This window comes from Nuphar pumila, chromosome 2 (assembly GCF_984573655.1).
Source record: "Nuphar pumila chromosome 2, dmNupPumi1.hap1.1, whole genome shotgun sequence".
Lineage (NCBI taxonomy): Eukaryota > Viridiplantae > Streptophyta > Magnoliopsida > Nymphaeales > Nymphaeaceae > Nuphar > Nuphar pumila.
Window position 1 is genome coordinate 111,819,336 of NC_143250.1, and position 19,951 is coordinate 111,839,286.

Here is a 19,951-nt window from a genome sequence, read left to right on the forward strand (position 1 = left end):
CTACCAATCATTCTCCGATAGCGGGGCAGAGCTCCACTGCAGGAGAAGTCAAGAGGACAGGGGGGGCTGTCTGCATTCAAAAGGACAGGGGCGAAGCCCCTATCCTGCCGGAGATCGGTGCCAGAGGAGGGTCTGGCAGAGGCGATCAGGGCCTCTGCAAGCCCCCGCCGACTAGAGAGGGGTGGGAGGGCTCGACAAAGGTTGTCGGGCCTCTACTGGCCCTCCAACAACCATAGGGGGAAGGGAGAGGCTACAACATAGGGGAAAGGGGGAGGGTTACCTGCGGACGGAGCTCGTCGGACGGGACTCGTCAGAAAACACAGAGGGGGAGCAACGCGAGAGAGAGAATTGGATGGGAAAGAGAGAGGAGGTTGCCAGGAGGTCGATGGGCGGCAAGTGGGCAACAGGAGGTCAACGAGTGCCGGTCGGGCAGACGACGAGAGGTTGTCGAGCGACGAGCGGGCGATGGGCAGGCGATGGGCGACTGATGAAACAAAAAGGGAAAAAAGGCTTGCATTAGGGATTTAAGAGAAATTTAGCGACGGATTTGCGATGACAAAATTCTGTCGCAAATGTGCGACGGAGTAGCAACAAAAAAATTTTGTTGCTGAGTCGTCGTGAAGTTGCGATGGAGTTTGAGATAGAATTATTCCATCGTAAATCCATCGCTAATTCGCGATGGATTCCCGACAGAATTTTTTCCGTCACTAATTCCGCAAATAATTCAAATGTTAGTGATAGATAGTTTTCTCTAGCTAATCCATTGCAAATTTGTCGCAAATTTCCGTCCCTAATTAGAGTTTTCTTGTAATGTTCACCATCTGAATCCAAATCAGAATTCAAATCCGTTTAGCCAACATTAAATTAGTCAAATATGGTATTGACCACATCCAATCTAAATCCAAACCATCTACATCCCTAAGCTTTACAAACAAAGAATTATTAAGGGTTAAAATCCATATCTTTCATTTTCCTAATTGAATGTATTCATCTACTTATTGCTTGTTCTGGATTGCCTTAACTAAGTCTTTGTCTTAAAGGGGAGGGCTCGGATGTCCCCCCTTAGCTGAGCCATAGCCTCAAATCTAGTGAGTCGGGAAAGAGGCAGAAAAACGGCCATTTATTAGAAAAATCATATCCCTACCCGATAAAAACTACATGAACCAAACCTGGATCATACCCAATAAAACCATATTTTTTATCATTTTTACATTGAAAATTTGCAGAAACTCAAGTCGGGTCCGGGTCTGGTATAAAATTTAACAAACTATACTCGGGTTTATGTATTAATAGGACCTGGGTCTTAATCGTGTCTTCTTATTTATCATCATACCTGCACCCTATAGGGTTTGACCTGTTGACACCCCTAAGTAGAGGGCTGCCTAATCTCTGTAGAAAGAAAAAGAATTGTTGCTGCTGTTTTTTCTTTTTGTTTTTTAATCTAAACTGTTTACGTGTTTATCATAGCTTACTGCGAGTAGAAAACATGTATTATAATAGGCATTGTTTATGTTGGATGATGTTTTTAGGGAGAAAATGTCAACGGCTCATAGCCCCTGCCGGCAGTAAGGTCAAGGCAGAGAGCGAACCCCCCTACCAGAACATTCACAGGAGGCAAGGGGTGGGACCCCCCGAAGGGAAGCATCAGGAGGCAGGGGCTGAGCCCCCTGCCAGGAATCAATCATGAGGCAGAGGGGTCTCGCCCCCGCCAAGGCAAAATTTCCCGGTAGGGGGATTTACCCTTTATCGGGCAAAATTTCCTGGCAGGGGGATCTGCCCCCTGCCAGGCAAAAAAGACAAGGGGCATGGGGGCTTTGCCCCTTGTCAAAATTATCGAGGACAGGGGGGAAAAGCCACCCCCTGCCAGGGAAAACAAAAGGGCAGGGGACTTCTCCCCCTACTGATCATTCTCCGACAGCGGGGCAGAGCCCCACTGCAGGAGAAGTCAAGAGGACAGGGGGGGGGGGGGGGGGGGGGGCTGTCTGCATTCGAAAGGACAGGGGCGAAGCCCCTTGTTTTGCCGAAGATCGGCCCCAGGAGAGGGTCTGGCAGAGGCGATCGGGGCCTCTGCCAGCCCCCACCGACTACAGAGGGGTGGAGAGGGTCCGACAGAGGCTGTCAGGTCTCTGCTGGCCCTCCGGCAACCATAGGGGAAGGGGGAGGCTACAACATAGGGGAAAGGGGGAGGGTTACCTGCGGACGGAGCTCGCCGGACGAGACTCATCGAAAAACATAGAGGGGTAGCAATGAGAGAGAGAATGAGAGGGGAAAGAGAGAGGAGGTCGCCAGGAGGTCGATGAGCGGTGGTCGACAGGCGTTGGTCGGGCGGGCGACTGATGAAACAAAAAGGGAAAGGGGTGTGCATTAGGGATTTATGGGAAATTTAACGACGGATTCGCGACGACAAAATTCTGTCACAAATGTGAGACGAAGTAGCGACAAAAAATTTTTGTTGCTGAGTCGTCGCGAAGTTGCGACGGAGTTTGAGACAGAATTGTTCCGGCGTGAATCCGTCGCTAATTCGCGATGGATTTTTGACAGATTTTTTTCCGTCGCTAATTCCGCAAATAATTTGAATGTTAGCGACATATAGTTTTCTCTGGCTAATCCATCGCAAATTTGCGACGAAAAAAATCCGTCGCAAATTTCTGTGGCTAATTAGAGTTTTTCTTGTAGTGTTCACCATCTGAATCCAAATCAGAATTCAAATCGGTTTAGCCAACATTAAATTAGTCGAATATGGTATTGACCACATCCAATCTGAATCCAAGCCATCTACATCCCTAAGCTTTACAAACAAAGAACTATCATGGGTTAAAATCCATATCTTTCATTTTCCTCATTGAATATATTCATCTACTTATTGCTTGTTCTGGATTGCCTTAGCTAAGTCTTTGTCTTGAAGGGGAGGGCTCGGGTGTCCCCCCTTAGCTGAGCCATAGCCTCAAATCTAGTGAGTCGGGAAAGAGACAGAAAAACACCCATTTATAACTCATAGAACTCACTCAGCTCATGTGGAAGTGAGGCAACATTGCATTACCAGTGCACATAATTACACGACATACTGTTCAACAGTATTGAGTAGCAGATCAAAGGTTTTCACACCTTAACTAGATCCAAGCAAGCTTTTCCCCTGAGTTGGTTGCTCTGTTGAAACTCAAGGTACTCTCTGTATGTCATTTCACGATATTGAAGCCCGTTACTTCCTTGATTCAGAGAGTGTACAGATGGGGAGACAACAACGTCCAAACAAGGCCCATGTGCTGCAGCAATGGATATTCTTTCTTTTTCATTGTTCACCAACACCCTATGTTCAACACTTTTGTACCTTCCATTGCTCAATATCTGCCCACGAACACAAAAGAATTTGTTAAAAACCAAAAGAATTTTGCAAATTATTAGAAAAAAAAAGTGGCAAATTGGGAAAAGAATGGCTTTATTATGAAAATTGAGAAACATTGGAGAGTCCAAATAGACTGTTTATGTGGTTTTAGGAATCGATACTTACTCAAAAGTAATGAAGCGTTCATCATACTCGTTCATTAACATAAAAGGTACTAAGTTATGAAAGATAGTTCTTTCAATACTGAAAGTGACTATTACAAAATTCCCATATGAACAAAATGCTTTCAGCCTCCTCTATTTTTGGCAGTCTGAAGAATAGAGTTTGAATTGCAGGCTCTCTGCTCCAAATCGGTGAAAAGCAACAGTCTGACAATCTATATCCTATGTATAATGCAAAAGTAATTTCACATAGCTTCATGTCCGTCAGAAGGGGAATTACTAATTTATCTATATCTGCACAAAATGAACTTTCATGTAGAATGGGAACACTGAAGTAGATTATAGGGATACAAGTGTTCAGACATGCTGAGACTTACCAATCTAATTTAAAGCTATTAAGAACCTTAGCCTTAATGAACTGGTAATTTATGATTTTTTTAGTTAAAGTTTTTGACTTGACTGAGGCAGCTGAGTGCTGACTGAGTTTAGGTTAACATTTTCACTGAATCTCTCTCTCTCTCTCTCTCAGTCTCTCTAAGAGACTGCAAGTAAAGGAAAGCACGTTTTCATCAATTCTGCTCTCGCCTAAAATTTAAATTTCAACCAAAAGTAGTTGACATAAGTTTAAACTATAGGTCATAGCCATGCTTATTTCTAATAGATATCACAAAACTCATGAAATGCCTTCAACACCTAAAAGACACATAAAGGAGTGAACTTACTTCCATATGATCACCAATGTTAATTAGAAAGGACCCAGGAAGAGGAGATACAGGCACCCAGCTCCCCTTATGCGTAACTTCAAGCCCATTGACCTCACTCTGCATCAAAATTGTGAGAGCACCGTGATCAGAATGGGGAGGCATGCCCAGTGTGAGCTCTGGCTGTGGGCAACTTGGATAGAAGTTGATGGCAATGATTTGGAGGGCTTTATCCCACTGGAACTCTCTCTCTATGTAGCTCCTCTCCAAACCCAAACTTTCTGATATCCCTCTTAACAATTCACCAACTATCCCCCTTAAAATCTTAGAATATGCTTCCACTGCATCCCTGTTCCAAACAAGCCAAGTACCCAATGGGCTCAAAGCTTTTTGATGCTGTTAAACTTGACATGAGGAAGAAATGACTAAATAAATGTTTGATTTTTTTTTGAAAGGAATTGAAAGCTTATTAACTGCAAAAATTGTAAATTTTATGTCACAGGGACACGCCATTTTGGTGAAGTGTCTTTGGTGACACGAATGGACACGTGGACACTGACATGTATACGAAAAATATTGTAATATTATTTTCTATTGTTTAAAGGTTTTATTTCAATTAAAAATACATTTTTAACATTAAAATTTTAAAATATCAAAAATTTAGTTTTTCATTGATTAAAAAGTTATTTATTTTGTGTCTTGTGTCCTATTAAAAAAAATTCGAATTTGTGAGTTGGACCCTTGTCACACGTTCCCATGTCCACGTGTCTTTGTGACAGAGTAAAATAGAGTTTAGAGCAGGGGTGAAAAGGGTTCCAAACAGAACTAGGGGTGTCAACGGGTTAGACCCCCTCTAAAATGAGTGGGTATGACCGGATTTTTTATAAGAAAAACCATACCTGGATCTGATAAGAACTACACAAACAGACCCGATCCAAACATAGTAAAATAATGCGTTCTATTTTTTTTACATTTAAAATTTGTGAATCTTAATCGGAACTTGGGTCAGACACGGGTTTGGTATAAAATTTCATAAACGATACCTGAATCAGACCTCATAGGTCTGATCCAAATAGTTAATGGGACCCCATTCTTTGAAATCAAACCCTGACCCTTTAGGATCCGGTACTGTTTAGGATCGGATCATATCCGATCCATTGACACCCCTAAACAGAACCAAGCTAGCAGAAATGGAATAGCAATCAGTGATCACTTGCCTGAACGCTGGTGGGCTCTCCGGGGAGTGGAAGACGGGATGCACCATCACCTTCAGGTAATCTCTCCAGCAGAGCACTTGATCGGCCGATGCATTGAAGCTTGTCCCGTAACGGATCGGATCGAGTACATGCTTTCCGGCATGCTTCAATTTCTCCGGCGGCGATAGCTCGAAGAATTCCCGGCTTACAGCCAAAATTCTTTGGCGAAGGCTCTCCGGTACACCATGGTTTATAAGCTATCACAAGAAGCACAAGAAAGAGAAGAACTAGACTCAATCAACTCATAATGAATTAGTGAAGCAGTAGGTAAAAGATGAATGGATCACTAGATCTTCTCTTTTATTTCTATAATTCTAAGTGTCGCTCACTTGCAACTGAAAACAACACAAAAATAAAATGATGATTGATTATTATGGTGATGGTGGTGATGATAGTGATGAAGAATTAAAGTCATGATCAATTGATCATATACAGGTGAATCGATAGGAATGGGATTCAATCAACTTCTCTTATTTTTATGGTTGCATTTGATTGCTTAGACTTAAAACTTGAATTTTAGATCCGAGAGGATTAAAATCCGATACATGTGCCTCTAGACTGACCAACTCCCCTCCTTTCAATCAAGCCAAAGATCTGTGAATTTCAGATAAACTATGAATTTTAGATCCTCATTTTGTTAGTGTATCTGTTCATGAGAGTAACTCAACTGTGTAAACTGAAAATATTTGAACTTCTGTTTCAATCAAGATTTTAATGGTTTTTTTTTAATCAGACGATACCAATGGGATCTACACGCTTGGTTTCGTAGTGACTGACACTTGGATCGTCCAATTATGACATTTAAGCAGGATTTTTAAGGATTTGAAAATCATTGGCTCAAAATTTTCATATGAGCAACAATGTGTACTACATAGGACGCGCTGCATCCTGCGCAGTTGTATTTGGCGAGTTGCACCTATCACACCTCCAGCAGTGCGGCTGGCGTGTCCAGGACAAACGCCGCACGCCCTGTCCACGCGGCGTTTGTCCTGCAATGCAAAGGCGCCCTCACGGTTCACATATTTCAGTTTCCCTGATACGGCTGTTTACCTCCTCTCTTATTATAGATCGCACACCAAGTTCAATCTATAGATGAGAGATCCAAGGTATTCAAACACACCGTATGTATAATTATGAAGTCTGGAGAGCAGGTATTGTCATATTTTATATAAGCAAATTACTGGTCATATTCCATCACCACCGTAAATCTCATTTTAGATAAAAGTGTGCATGGCCCCATTCTCACATATTCCAACAGAGATGCACGGTTTTCAAGTGAGATGTGCGGTGGAGATTGGATATAACCCTATACGGTATGACGGTAACTGCTCTCCAAAGTGTGGATCACTCACGTTGAAGAAGCCCCAGTCTTCACAGGCTTGTCCTAGGCTTTTGATAGCTTCAGACCTCTCTTCCAGGTTGTGAGACCTGAGCAACTCCAGGTCGATGGTCGGCACGCTCTTTTCGACAACGGAGAGGGCACCGGAATTCCTGAGTTCAGGAGGGAAGACATAGTTCGGCGGGATCTGGTGCCCGTGGTGGACGGAATCAGAGAGCTCCTTGATGCCACCACAGACGGCAACGGCCTGCTCCATTTTTGAAGGGGAGGAGTTTGGTGGCACTGGTTTTCTCTCCTCTTATTCAATAGGACACTGATGAACCAAATGGTTGGTGGCCCTCCATATATGAATTGAAAGAGTGATGTCTCTTCTCCAGTGCATGTTTGGATGCATCTGGTTGTCTGGAATCTGGACAGGAGTAGGAATAATTGAGGATGTTGTATTGGGTATAGAATAAGAGGAGGATCAGGTGCAATGTGATTGTACACTTTTAGTATGCTGCTGCACTTGATCACGTCGTCTTTAGGATACAGCCTTTCAGCTGTGGGGCCCGACAGATAATAGTGAATGATCAGGTGCAGCAGCACACTAAAATTGTTCAATCACATTGCAACCATATCCGAGCATATAATTCCATTTCTCAAGATAAACTTCAAGATGTTTTGCTGTATATGGTGTTTAAAGATTTTTTTTTCCAGCTCGATTCACTTGTCATCCCTTTGTTTTTTAATGATACAAATATCTGAAAAAGATTACAAAAAAACACCGAATTTATGGTCTATTTATTTGAAGCTGCCTACAAATATCTGAAAACGTGTCTAGTTTTGGTTATCACATAGCTCTTTCTTCTTCACCTTTCTTTCAAAAACGCCCTAGGTTTTAAAATCGCTCAATTGGCTATTGCATAGTCGAACAAAATGACTAATAATCAACAGGAAAAAAAAGCAATGTATATACTTCAAGAGGACATTTGAAATGCATTAAGAAATTAATTAGGCAGTTGAGTTGCTAGTTATTTTGTCAACAAAAAAACCAAATTAAAAAGAAAATTTATACACCTTAGGAGGGTATTTGAAATGCATTAAAAAAGTAGGCAGCTGAGTGGAATAAACAAAAGCTAGGCAAAAAAATTTCAGTATCTTATAAGTTGGCAATAAATTTTTAGTATCCTATATTTTCTATTTTTTTGTTTTTTCTTAGATAATCTTGGAGTTGGTTAGATGTTCTCGTAAATCGGGTAATCAATTGATATTAGAGAAATGTCATCACCTTGAATCGATCTAGGGATTATCATGTGAAGTTCCATATTTCGAAAAGTGAAACTCAAGAAGTGGCGTTAATTAGCGATGGAAATAATCCGTCGCAAATTTGCGACGGATTAACTAGAAAAAACTAGTCGTCCCTAAAATTGAAATTAGTTGCGGAATTAGTGACGGAAAAATTCTATCTCAAAATCCATCACTAATTAGCGACATATTAGCGATGAAAACATTCCGTCACAAACTCCGTCGCAACTTCGCGATGGATGAGCAATAGAATTTTTTCGTCGCTAATTTGCGGCAGCGTTTGAGACGAAATATTTTCATCGCTAATTCGTCGCTACTTTTTGATATAAAACGGCCAACTAGGGCATGAAATTCTCTCTCTCTCTCTCTCTCTCTCTCTCTCTCTCTCTCTCTCTCTCTCTCTCTCTCTCTCTCTCTCTCTCTCTCTCTCTCTCTCTCTCTCATTACCCCCAAATCGGCTTCCCGACGGGGAAGAGGGCCGCTTGCATCATCATCATCGATCATCGTCCGTGGAAGATCATCGTCCGCGGCACAAGCAAAGAGCGAGATGAGGAGGGGCGCTGGACATGCCGTGAGGATTTCCCCTGCGGAATTCTTTGTTGATTCAGTCACTGGAGCATGCTCTCAATTTGATGAAGAGAAATCCTGAACAAGTGGTGAGGTTTTCCCCTTTCCTATCTTCTCATTTTGATTATCAAAATTGTGGAACAGAGGCACAATCTAATGTTGTGATTGTTCTGCCCTGCATACATTCTAATGCTGTGGATTTTCCTTTCGGGGAGGGCAACATATATGTGATGGGTTGTTTGGTGGAACACTTTATCTATTCTAAGAAATACACCATACTTTATTTTATAACTCATATGCCTCTCTGCTTGCAGTGTTGTTTGTGTTAGATTTACTTTTCTTTTCTTGATCAATTTGATTCTGGTGAAAGGAAGTAATCTCGTGAGACTCAACAACTTTCTCGGAATGTAAAGTGTGTTAAGTCGTATTTGGAGGGAAGAGGACTCATGGTTGATGCATCTTTTCCCTTTAGCACTCTTTTCTCATAATACAAGTCAATATGTCATCATCTCACACACCTCAATTTGTTGGTGACCATCAAACAATCACACTTTTTCTCTTAAAAAAAACAAAAATGTTATGCATCGTTAGCTTAAACCCTTGTTGTATGTTGCTTCTTGCTTCATAAAACCAAAATTCCATATGAAATCCTTGCATTACAAATTCTCCACCAATTAAGAGTCGCATGTTAGGTTGTTACAAGCCCACTTGCAAATGGTTGACAGGAGCTTTGGGTCTACCCCCAAAACAGAGAGGTGTGAAATTGTCACTAACACAACGCGGTCGAGTTCTACTATGAGCCTAGTCCCCGGGGACAAGTGTGTGGAAGTGCCACCAGATAGCAGAGCTGGGGTCCGTCTAACCACCACTTGTTCATAATTCATTATTGTCACCCTAGTTCAGTAGTACAATTGGCTAGCAAGAGAGAGTACCACAAGCAAACAAGAGCAGAGGAGTTCTTATAAGCAAAGAGATGCTTCAGGGGTTGGGTTGTTTCAGCCTCAGCCAACCACCTACACTTCTTGTGATGAATCAAAGTGGCCACTCTAAAACCAGATGAATGGCAGCGGCCCATAACCACATTTTCAGACCCAACTTCCCCTCTCTCAATCAGTTGTTTGCTACAACTTCAAACCCTCTCCCCGCCTCACTAGCACCCTACCTAAATGAAAGGGGTTCGTTGTAGTTTTTTATCGGAGAGTATGAAATAGATTCAATCAACCACAAGAGTAGGGATTTCATATGGAATTTCAGGTTGCTGCCATCAATACCAAAAATGACTGAAACATGAAATTTGTTATGAACACTTCATCTGAAATAACGTTAGACTTATCTATAAAGTGATGCTACCACAAATGGAATTACATGTGCTTGTAGTTCTATATGAATTAGTAAGGCTTGAACAATTTTATTATTCTGTGAGCACTGATATAATTTTGTTCTTATGACTGTTGTAGACATTACATATTTGATCTCATCAAAAATCATTTTGAGGTAGGTCAATGATTATCCTACTCTGTTATTCCTCCTCATTTGTTTAGTTGGTAGTTCCTCACCAATGGGCTTTTTCCCCTGCAGGTGTACAAACTCTACCAGTTGTCAAGGGCATGTGAATGGGAGCACATGTATTTAGATTATGAATCAGCCCAAGAATTTGTGGATAATGTTTATTAACTTATTGATTTTGTGTTATAGGCATGAAGAAGAAGAAAAAGTGACTCAGGCCACCTACTAATCGTGAGTTTCTTTCTCTATGTTTCTTCATATTTATGCAATGTATTTGAACTTGTTGGCAACTTGGCATTTAGACTCTAGTGCTATCATCACCTTTGATTGAAAATTTTGTCATTCTTGATTGGGATATCTCCATTTACATAAGATTTGGTGCTCAGGTCATTTATGTTATTTCCATCATGAAACTTGAATTGCATTTTCCCTTTCTTTTTTTTTATTTAGTTAGCTATTGTTATCTGACTTTGATTGTACCATGCAATGGAAGAGCATGTTGAAACTTGTTTTTCACAAATAACTGAAAGTTTTCCACTTCTTAGTTTTTACATCAATTACAGAATATAGCATCTTGAGAGATCATGGTTCATTGGATCCATATATATATATATATATATATATATATATATATATATATGTTCTTTTTGAAAAAGATAGGCATGTTTCTGATCCATATAAAAAGATTGAGCCCCTTTTAAAATGGAAAAGTAATAAAGTAGTCCCATGTGCAAGTTATGGTACTGCGGGTTCACCTGTGATTTTGTATCTCATCTTTTTTTGCTTGCTTTGCTGCTTCAGTTTCCTCAGCAAGAATGAGAGCAACCTGTTTGTCTCGGTGATACTTCAATGCAATCTCACGGTAGCTTTTGCGTATCTAATCCTCTATAGCTAAAAATCTCAAATGACTCAAACCCAAAAGAGCATAATGATCTTGCTGCTTACCCACCATCAGCCTTCTTCTTACCTTTACCCAATAAAACAAAACCTAGAGTTGATCCAATTTCCCCAAGTGCTAATGCTCAAGCTCCAATGAATCTGCTTCAAAGTGAATAATTTGACTGTTGGGTGATTTTGGGGCAGAATTACATGCACAAAAAGAAACCAACACAATTGCATCAAATACTTCCAGACGATATTGATGAACAAACTCAATCTGAAGTGGCAGAATTTAAATATGGCACTCTATAAAATACAGACAGATATAAGTGAGAATTAAACATGATAACACAAGCCATCTAACACTAGAAAGTTGTATAAAATTTTACAGGGCTTAGCAAAAGACTTGCCAGAGAAAAAAGAAAGTATTGCACGTCTGTAGTAGAGAGGGGAAGAAAATTTATTCATTAACTGAAACAAAAAAATTGCTCACCAACAATTACCAATCAAGAATTTCTAACAGATTTGTAAACCACAACAAAGTGTTAACCAACCCAACAAAGCAACAAGCAAAATAAACACTTTATGACCTACAATATGCAAATTATAGCAAACCAACAAGGAGAAATCAGTCATTTCATTCCCATTAACTTGAAAAAATGGAACCTACTTTGTAATTTTATCTGAATGTATGAAAAACTACTTTTGTTTGACAGTAGTTTTCTTGAAGGTGAATGACATCTCATATATATATATATATATATATATATATATATATATATATATATATATATATATATATATATATATATATATATATGTGTGTGTGTGTGTGTGTGTGTGTGTGTGTGATATATCAAATCATTACATCCACCATCAATGCATGATAAATTAGATATTTTCTTCATCATAACATTATTATGATTCTCTTTTAACTGGTTAAGATAATATCCGTAACAGCATAAGACAAAATGACTGCAAACCATGAATGAATGTATTGTAGGATAGTTGATAATGAGGTGTCGCTTGAATATATGGATGTTGTTGACAGTTTTATTGAATTTGCAATGGCAAGTGTCAGTACAGTGGATCCCACCGATCGTATCAGGTGCCCCTGCACGATGTATAAGAACAATCGATTTGTAGAACCTCATGGCGTTAGACATCACCTATACATGAAGGGTTTTGTTTGTGGTTATTAGAATTGGATGCTTCATGATAAAAAAATTTGAAATAATTTTGACGTACGGTTGGATGTGGTGCACGATAATCTATATATGGATTTGATATTTGATATCGCAGGACCAGAACTGGGTTCTGTTATGGGTCTCAGTGATGTACCAACTGGGGTATAGAAAGAAGCATAAAACAATGCAGCTAGTAGATTTTATGACTTACTTAAAGATGCTGATGAGCCATTATGAAATGGTTGCGAGAGTGACATTATCTTGTCTGCAGTTCTTCAACTACTGAATTTGAAGTTAGAGTATAATTTGAGTCAATCATGTTTTGACTATCTGTGATCTATTATGAAGAGTATGTTGACCAAAGATGAGAAATTACCATAAAATTTCTACTGTGCGAAGGTTATGGTCAACGCTCTAGGTATGAGGTATCAAAAGATAGATGTTTATCCAAATCACTACATGTTGTATTTCAAAGATCAAAAAAATAGCAGATCATGTCTGTCATGTGGGCATCCTCGGTTTAAACTAAAGACAAGGGGCAATGCTAGTACGAGGTCAAAAGAAGTGTCATACAAGTCACTCTGCTACTTCCCTCTCACCCCTAAATTACAATGATTGTATATGTCTTTGAGGACAACTAAACACATGAGATGGAATGCCAATAAAGTTCGACATGATGAAGACAAGATCATGCATCCTGTTGATGCGGAAGCTTGAAAGCACTTTGATCATACTCATCAGATCTTCATAATGGAAGTGAGAAATGTTAGACTCGGTTTATGCACAGATGAATTTAATTCATTTGGAGGTAGATCAACCTCATACTCGTGTTGGCCGGTATTTGTCACCCCATACAACCTTCCTCCAAGCTTGTGTATGAAGCGTCAAAATCTTTTTTTGTCTCTATTGATCCCTAGTCCGACGTCTCTAGGCCAAAATCTTGATGTATATTTGAAGTCATTGATTGATGAACTGAAAATACTGTGGGATGACGGTGTTCTCAAGTACGATGTTCACAAAAAACAAAACTTTATTCTTATCATTACTCATTAGTCTTCACACAATAATATGCTTGGCTTTTGACATGTAATTTGAGGTCAGAGATTCTATCTGGTTTTATACTGGTCTTTTCATTAGCATTCTGCTTGATTATTGTTGGAATTGGAAGATACAAAAGGATTTTTGTTTCTTCTCTTTAATTTTAATAACTTTGCTTATATGCCATTTTTTCCTCGAGTCATTCTTGTGTCAAGTTCACTTATGTTTCTGTTCTATTTCATGTTGATTCCTTTTTTCTGAATCATTTATTTAATTATTTATATAGAGTTTTATATGTTGAAGTAATATTGGGTTGGTCTTTTGGTAATAGTTTCATTCTGACTGAAACATTCTATTCTGATATATGCTTAAATAATATATTCTTTGTTCAGAATGAGTTTATCAAATGCCCACATCATTAAGCCCCTTGACTAATCATCCCCAAAATGGAGAAGAAAAAAAGAAAAAAGCAAAAGTATGGCCATTAACACATGCATTGTTAACCTCTATTGTGTTTCCATGAGTTTTGGGCAGGACATTGACATAACCTCAACTCAGAATCTCATGGCCAATTGGCAATGGCTATCAACTGAGAACCTCAACTAATATTTTTAGGGACTCTACATGTACTGTTTGTTGGCCTCTAAATTTTGTTAATGTCCTTCACTTTATTGCTAGTCTATGTGTCATTCAGCCATGTTACTTTGATTGCTTTAGATTATGTGCATTGCATATAATTTATTTCATTATATTTTGTTTATCAATACTAACATTTTGGTTCTCTTGTACGATGCTGAAGATGATCAGCGTAGAGGAGCTGATAGAGGCATGGATGGAGGGGCAGATCGAGACAATGAAGAGGATGATGCTCTGAATCTTGACAAGGAGTAGCTTCATGTGTTGAATTTGTTTCACGTACTTGTTGTTTTAAACAAAACTCTTTGTATATGTTCACTTATAACTAATTAGAACTTAACGATGATTATACTGGGTTGTTAAATTTGTTTCACTTATAACTTGTGTTAAATTTGTTTCACCTACTTTATATATGTATTTTTTATGTGTAATTTGTCTTTTATACACAACTTACATAAATTGTATAACGAGAATTTTTTTTTCGATATTTATATTTCAAACAAAAATATTTTATTTTTTAAAAATTTTGTGATGGATTAGCGGCGGATATTATCCATCGCTGAATATTAGCGATGGATTTTCTGAAGAAATTTAGTAGAAAAATGGCGACGATATTTGGTGATGAATAATATATGTTGCCAATTTAGCGACGAATATTTATGTCTCAAAAATTGAATCAGTCGATGTTTTGCGATGGAATGTAATCCATCACTAATTCATCGCTAAATTGGCGATGAAATTTAGAGATAGATACATATTCATCGTTAAATTTTCACGATGGATATGTATCTGTCGCAAAACCAAATCAGTGCTTATTTAGCGACAGACTCACGACGAATCATGGCATTCGCTAATCCATCATAAATTAGTGACGAAAGTAGCGATAGATCAGTTATGTCGCTAATTAGCGACCAAAGAATTATGACAGATGCTATCCATTGCTAAACAGTTCAGCGATGGATTTGCCATGGATTAGCGTCAGATAGCATCCGTCGCTAATCCACAGAATTCTTGTAGTGATGGTTTTCAACTCCTTGTTGATCTACTCAAATTAGTGTAGATCCTCAAAATTTTCAAGAAAAATATGAATAAATTTGAAAATGGGTTTTGGATTTGAGAGAGAGTAAGAATTTTAGAAGACACAAGAGAACGTGGGGACCACTCTTCAAGTAGTGAACCTTTCTTCCTCCAATAAGCCAGGATCAATCATTCCAAGAACTACAAAATCTTTAAAAGCTGGGCCTTAGCTTGGAAGTGGCTAGTACCTTATACGTGGGTCCTAAAAGGGGGTGAGGTTGATGGTCTGGGGTACTACCGACACTTAAAAAAACATGAAATAAAACAAATATACAAAAATTAGAAACAAACACACTATAAATTAATTAAATAAAATGAATAAAATAAAAGTAAGATAAAAGTAAACTCATCACGAGCTTAAGTAGCCCTCGTACGACATTGACTCCAAAGAGCAATGAATTCGACAACACCTATGTAGAGCACGAGCTCATAAAGGTTTAGATCCAGCAGAATGAATCCTAGGATAGGTGATCTAGACTTAGATTTGATATGTAAGTTCGACAGAATGAGGATGCTCAGGTTGGGTTAGGGTCTCAACGCGACAAAGCTTCATTACTCTAGTTCTAGATGGGTGAACTATGGTTGGACTAGAAGCATGGATTCCTATTTATAGATTTTGAAATAGATTTAAGTCTCAATCATACGAATTTTGTGTTCAAAGATCCATATCTGACTTCTAATGATATGACACAATCTTATTGGTTGAAAGTTTTGAAGTCTGTTTTTAATTGGTTATTGCTACTAAGTTGAATCTTATTGGTTAAGGTTACCTAGCATTGGGGTTAAGCAACTTAAAACTGATCAAGTTCAATGAATCTAAGGTGAGAGCAATCATGAAGAGATTAAGAAGATTTATCTCTGAAAAAAAGGAGGAAGATTTTAGGTGGCTTCTAAGATTACATAAGAAGATAAGAATCTAAGGGCATAAATGGGGATTTTAGAAGTTTCCTAAGAATTGAATACAAGAAATTTGAATCTTCATATTTTAAATTGAGTTATATTTAAAATCAAATATCATAGACTAAATTGTTTTGATCATAACTCTCTATTCAAATGTCCAATTGTGACACAGTTTGATGATTGAAAAGCTAGCATCATATACTTTAATTCATCTTTTAAGTGTAAAACTAAATTCCATAGTTTTTATGGTAAAAAAAAAGACACACAAATGGGGTCTACCAAAAACAAGACTTTGGTCAGATTAGTCAAATTGTTTTTATCATAACTCTTTAATCTAATGTTAAATTCACCTGTTTTTTCTCATTTGAAAGCTAAGACTCTCTAGTTTAATTCATCTTTTGGTCAAAACCTTGGATGATATCATTTTAAGGGTAAAAGATGCATTTGAACCTAATTTTGACTTGAAAATGACTTGCAATACCTTGTTTTCACAACATTTTTTTTGCATAAAATTATTTCTCAAAATTGGTGTGTGCACAACTAGCAACATTCTTTGCCATCGATTAACAAAGCCATGTGGTGGCCCAAATCTACATTGAATGCACTCATGGCACCCATTGGTTACAATAGCAACTATCTCTATTCCATGATCGAGCCTATCATGAAGTTGTAGCGATTGTTCTACTCAATAAGAGGTTGATGTCGCTCAAAATGCAGTTAGCCATCACCAACCATTTATACAGGGTTGGAAGCATCATGACCAACCAATGCCATGGCCTCAAATGGCTACCAAAGGGTTGCAACACACTGACTGCCAGCCTGCCTTCAATCACATCTAGCTAGTTGGATCCTCATTTGCCAGCTAAACCCCTTGGCTCCTACACCACCATCCCCATGCCTATGTTCTCTTTCTCCTCTTAACTCCCATTTCGAAATCCAATGGGGGTGGGGAATACCACCAACTACAACTTGGCCAATGACTTGTCATTGACCTAGTCTAGCTAGTCAGAACCTCACTCCCACATGAGAGCCTCCCGTACCTCTCTTCCATCTCCCCTTCTATTTCCCCTATCAACTTATCCTTTCCCTCCCTCCTGTTATGCGCACACTACTGACTGGTGACCTTGTTAAGATAAACAGTAACTTCTCAGAGTTATACTAAGAGGTTCACGAATGATTGTTATCCACCAAAGCATTTGTCAATTCTCTATTCCTCAGAAATCAGCAAATATAGCTGGTTCATCGCTTGTTACTATCTTGAGATAGGATCTCCTCAAATCTTGTATTCAGCCGATGCACTGGTCAAGCCAAATGATTGTTATTATCTTGTGATAAAGGCTCCTCAAATCCTTTTATTCAGCTGATGCACTGGTCAGCCAAATGACTGTTATCAACTTGTGATAAAACTTCCTCAAATTTCGTGTTCGATCAGCCAAATGGTACCGGTTTGTTATCTTGTAATCTCCATGTAAATTATCTTTCAAAAATCGTGTATGGCTAAGAGATAGCAAAGCCACAAATGTAGTTATCGTGTAATTCCTTTAATAAGAATTCAACTCAAATCTCACGATTGTGCAAGAGTGTGCATTTCTTAAACCCTATTGTTCCTCTTTCATGCTATCAGAGCCACCTTCTCTAATGAGCAAATCAATAGTGTCCAATTCGTCAAACTTGTTCGTCTCAGTGATACCCACTGCATCAACAACTTAGTGGAACACGATGGCAAGTCTAGTCTCGATTAAATTGAATCGTTAAAACCATCTTCTCTAGCGTTCGCAACTGGAGTCAGTCATGATGAGTCAAGACCTCTTAGGTTTTGACGATGGGTCATCTTCTCAACCCATCTAATTTGTCACTGACACAGAAGGAAGACATATAGTCAATCCTAACTATCACACTTGGCGAAAAGCTGACCAACTGGCTTGGAGCTGGATCAAAGCTATAGTCTCTAAAGCGGTCCTTGGACAAATCATGAGATCTAAGTCTGCCCATGATGCCTGGATAGCGCTGGAGAAAGCTTATGGTTCGTAGTCATAATTGTGAATCATGATGTTGAAGAAAGAGTTAACTTTTATCAAGAATGAATCAATGGACATGTTGGACATATTTTTATCTGATTCATTGGTTGCCTCACGTCATCCTGTTGATGAGATGGATCTCATTTAGATAACTCTTAATGGGTTTTCCATTGAGTATGAAAGCTTTGTAATATCTGTTACAACTGGCTCTACTATTTATGACTTTGTTGATCTATATGATCTGCTTATAAATCAAGAAAAGCGAGTACTCTTGTTGCACTAAAAACCGTCTGAAACTTAAGAATCAACCCAAACTATTTTTTTCTGCCACTCAAGGTAGAGGCAGAGGACGTGTCTCATACAAAGATCACTGGAATCAAGGAAGGGGACACAAACACAATTCCCCTTCGAACAACGACTTCAATCAAGGTAACTCAAACCAATGAGTACTAACATGTCAATACTACGGCAAGTGTGGTCACATTACAAAAAACTGTTGGGATATCTTGAAGGCTTTTTCAGTTATGTTCATGCAACAGAGTAGGGACAACTATTGGTACCCTGACACAGGTGTTACTAATCACATGACGATGAATGGGCAAATTTTTGCAAATAAATCCCCATATTAAGTGAGTGAGTCCATCATGATAGGAAACAATAAGACTCTACCTATTTCTCATTCAAGAGACATGGTTCTTTCATCTAGAGGATCTTAGTTTTCACTAAAGAATGTCCTTCATGTTCTTGTCATCACAAAGAACTTATTATTTGTTGGTCAATTTACTATGGATAATGATTATATTTTTGAATTTACTCTATCTCACTTTATTGTTAAGGATCGTCAGACAAGAAAGATTCGACTTCGGGGACCAAAAACTAGTGCAAACCTATATTCAATCAAAGCAAGCAATAATTTTTCATTGATGACAGCATATGCGAGAAAATGCAGATATTTTGATATATGGCATCGGCGGTTTAAACATGCCAATAAGACAATTATGTCATTCCTTAAATCTAGTAATATTATTTCTTTTGATAAAAGTAGGCAAATAAAAGCCCGTGTTGATTGCCTCATTGGAAAAGCTCATAAACAACCTTTTAGTCACTCCTAATCCAGTAGTTCACGGGCTCTAGAACTCTTGCATGCAGATGTCTGGGGCCCTACGCCTGTGGATTCTCGGGAAGGTTTCAAATATTATTTGCTATTAGTTGATGATTACTCAAGGTTTTGCTAGTTATTTCTCATGAAAAATAAATCTCAAGTGTTAAACTGCTTTAAAAATTTTAAATCCATTGTTGGAAATCAAGTTGGCTTGATTATTAAATCTTTTTAGTATGACAATGGTGGAGAATTTACAAGTTTTGAGTTCAAAAGTTATCTTCTGAATCATGGTATATTTCATTGCTTCTCGTGTCCTCATATGCCTGAATAGAACAGTCTTGTTGAATGCAAGCGCAGACACATTGTTGAAACTGGTCTTAGCATGCTCAGTGGTACAAATTTAGCCTTTGCCTATTGAGTTGATGTATTCTAAACAACTACCTGCATCATAAACCGGATGCCAACTCTAGTTCTAAGACGTTGCACACCGTATAAGCTTCTCTTCCACCACAAACCTGACTATACTCACTTGTGAGCTTTTGGTTGTCTTTGTTATCTCTTACTTACACCCTATAACTGGTCAAAATTTTAGCCTAAAATGCTACCTTGTCATTTTCTTGGTTATCTATCATGTCATAAAGGTAACCTTTGTTTTCATCCTCCAACTGGTCGCACATATATATCTTGATATGTCTATTTTGATGAGTCATCCTAACATAGTTCTCAGGTCACATTGACCTTGCCTCTCTTGTCATCTTCAAACTTAACTCAATGGGGCTTTTCACTGTCAATTGCACCTGGCATCTCCTCCTCATATGTGATGTCTCCCTCCCCATCTTTACCCTTTGAATGTCAGTCACCTGAGTTTGTCCTTGTCCCCTCTCATGTGTCTCATATACTTGTTGTGAACACTGGGCTTGATCCACCTTCTCCGCTCAGTTCATTGTCCCCTGA

The 19,951-nt window shown here is 38.7% G+C and overlaps 1 protein-coding gene across 1 annotated transcript; it reads right to left on the reverse strand.

Annotated features, from left to right (window-relative positions):
• Positions 1-2,965: 2,965 nt before the first annotated feature.
• On the reverse strand, positions 2,966-7,115 carry LOC149846755 (2-oxoglutarate-dependent dioxygenase 19-like). The gene is made up of 4 exons (XM_089998138.1): positions 6,814-7,115; positions 5,423-5,658; positions 4,227-4,554; positions 2,966-3,345 (listed from the first exon to the last, which is right to left on the reverse strand). Exons 1-4 carry the CDS (start codon positions 7,054-7,056, stop codon positions 3,100-3,102), a joined length of 1,053 nt encoding a protein of 350 aa, XP_089854264.1. The 5' UTR covers positions 7,057-7,115; the 3' UTR covers positions 2,966-3,099.
• Positions 7,116-19,951: the final 12,836 nt, after the last annotated feature.

Excerpts from the sequence above, each read along its gene's own strand:
- LOC149846755 (XM_089998138.1), bottom strand. The coding sequence starts at position 7,056 with ATGGAGCAGGCCGTTGCCGTCTGTGGTGGCATCAAGGAGCTCTCTGAT. Across the intron at positions 4,555-5,422 it reads GAGAGCCCACCAGCGTTCAG|GGATGCAGTGGAAGCATATT; the intron begins GCAAGTGATCAC and ends TGTTTGGAACAG. Across the intron at positions 3,346-4,226 it reads ACATTGGTGATCATATGGAA|ATATTGAGCAATGGAAGGTA; the intron begins GTAAGTTCACTC and ends GTTCGTGGGCAG.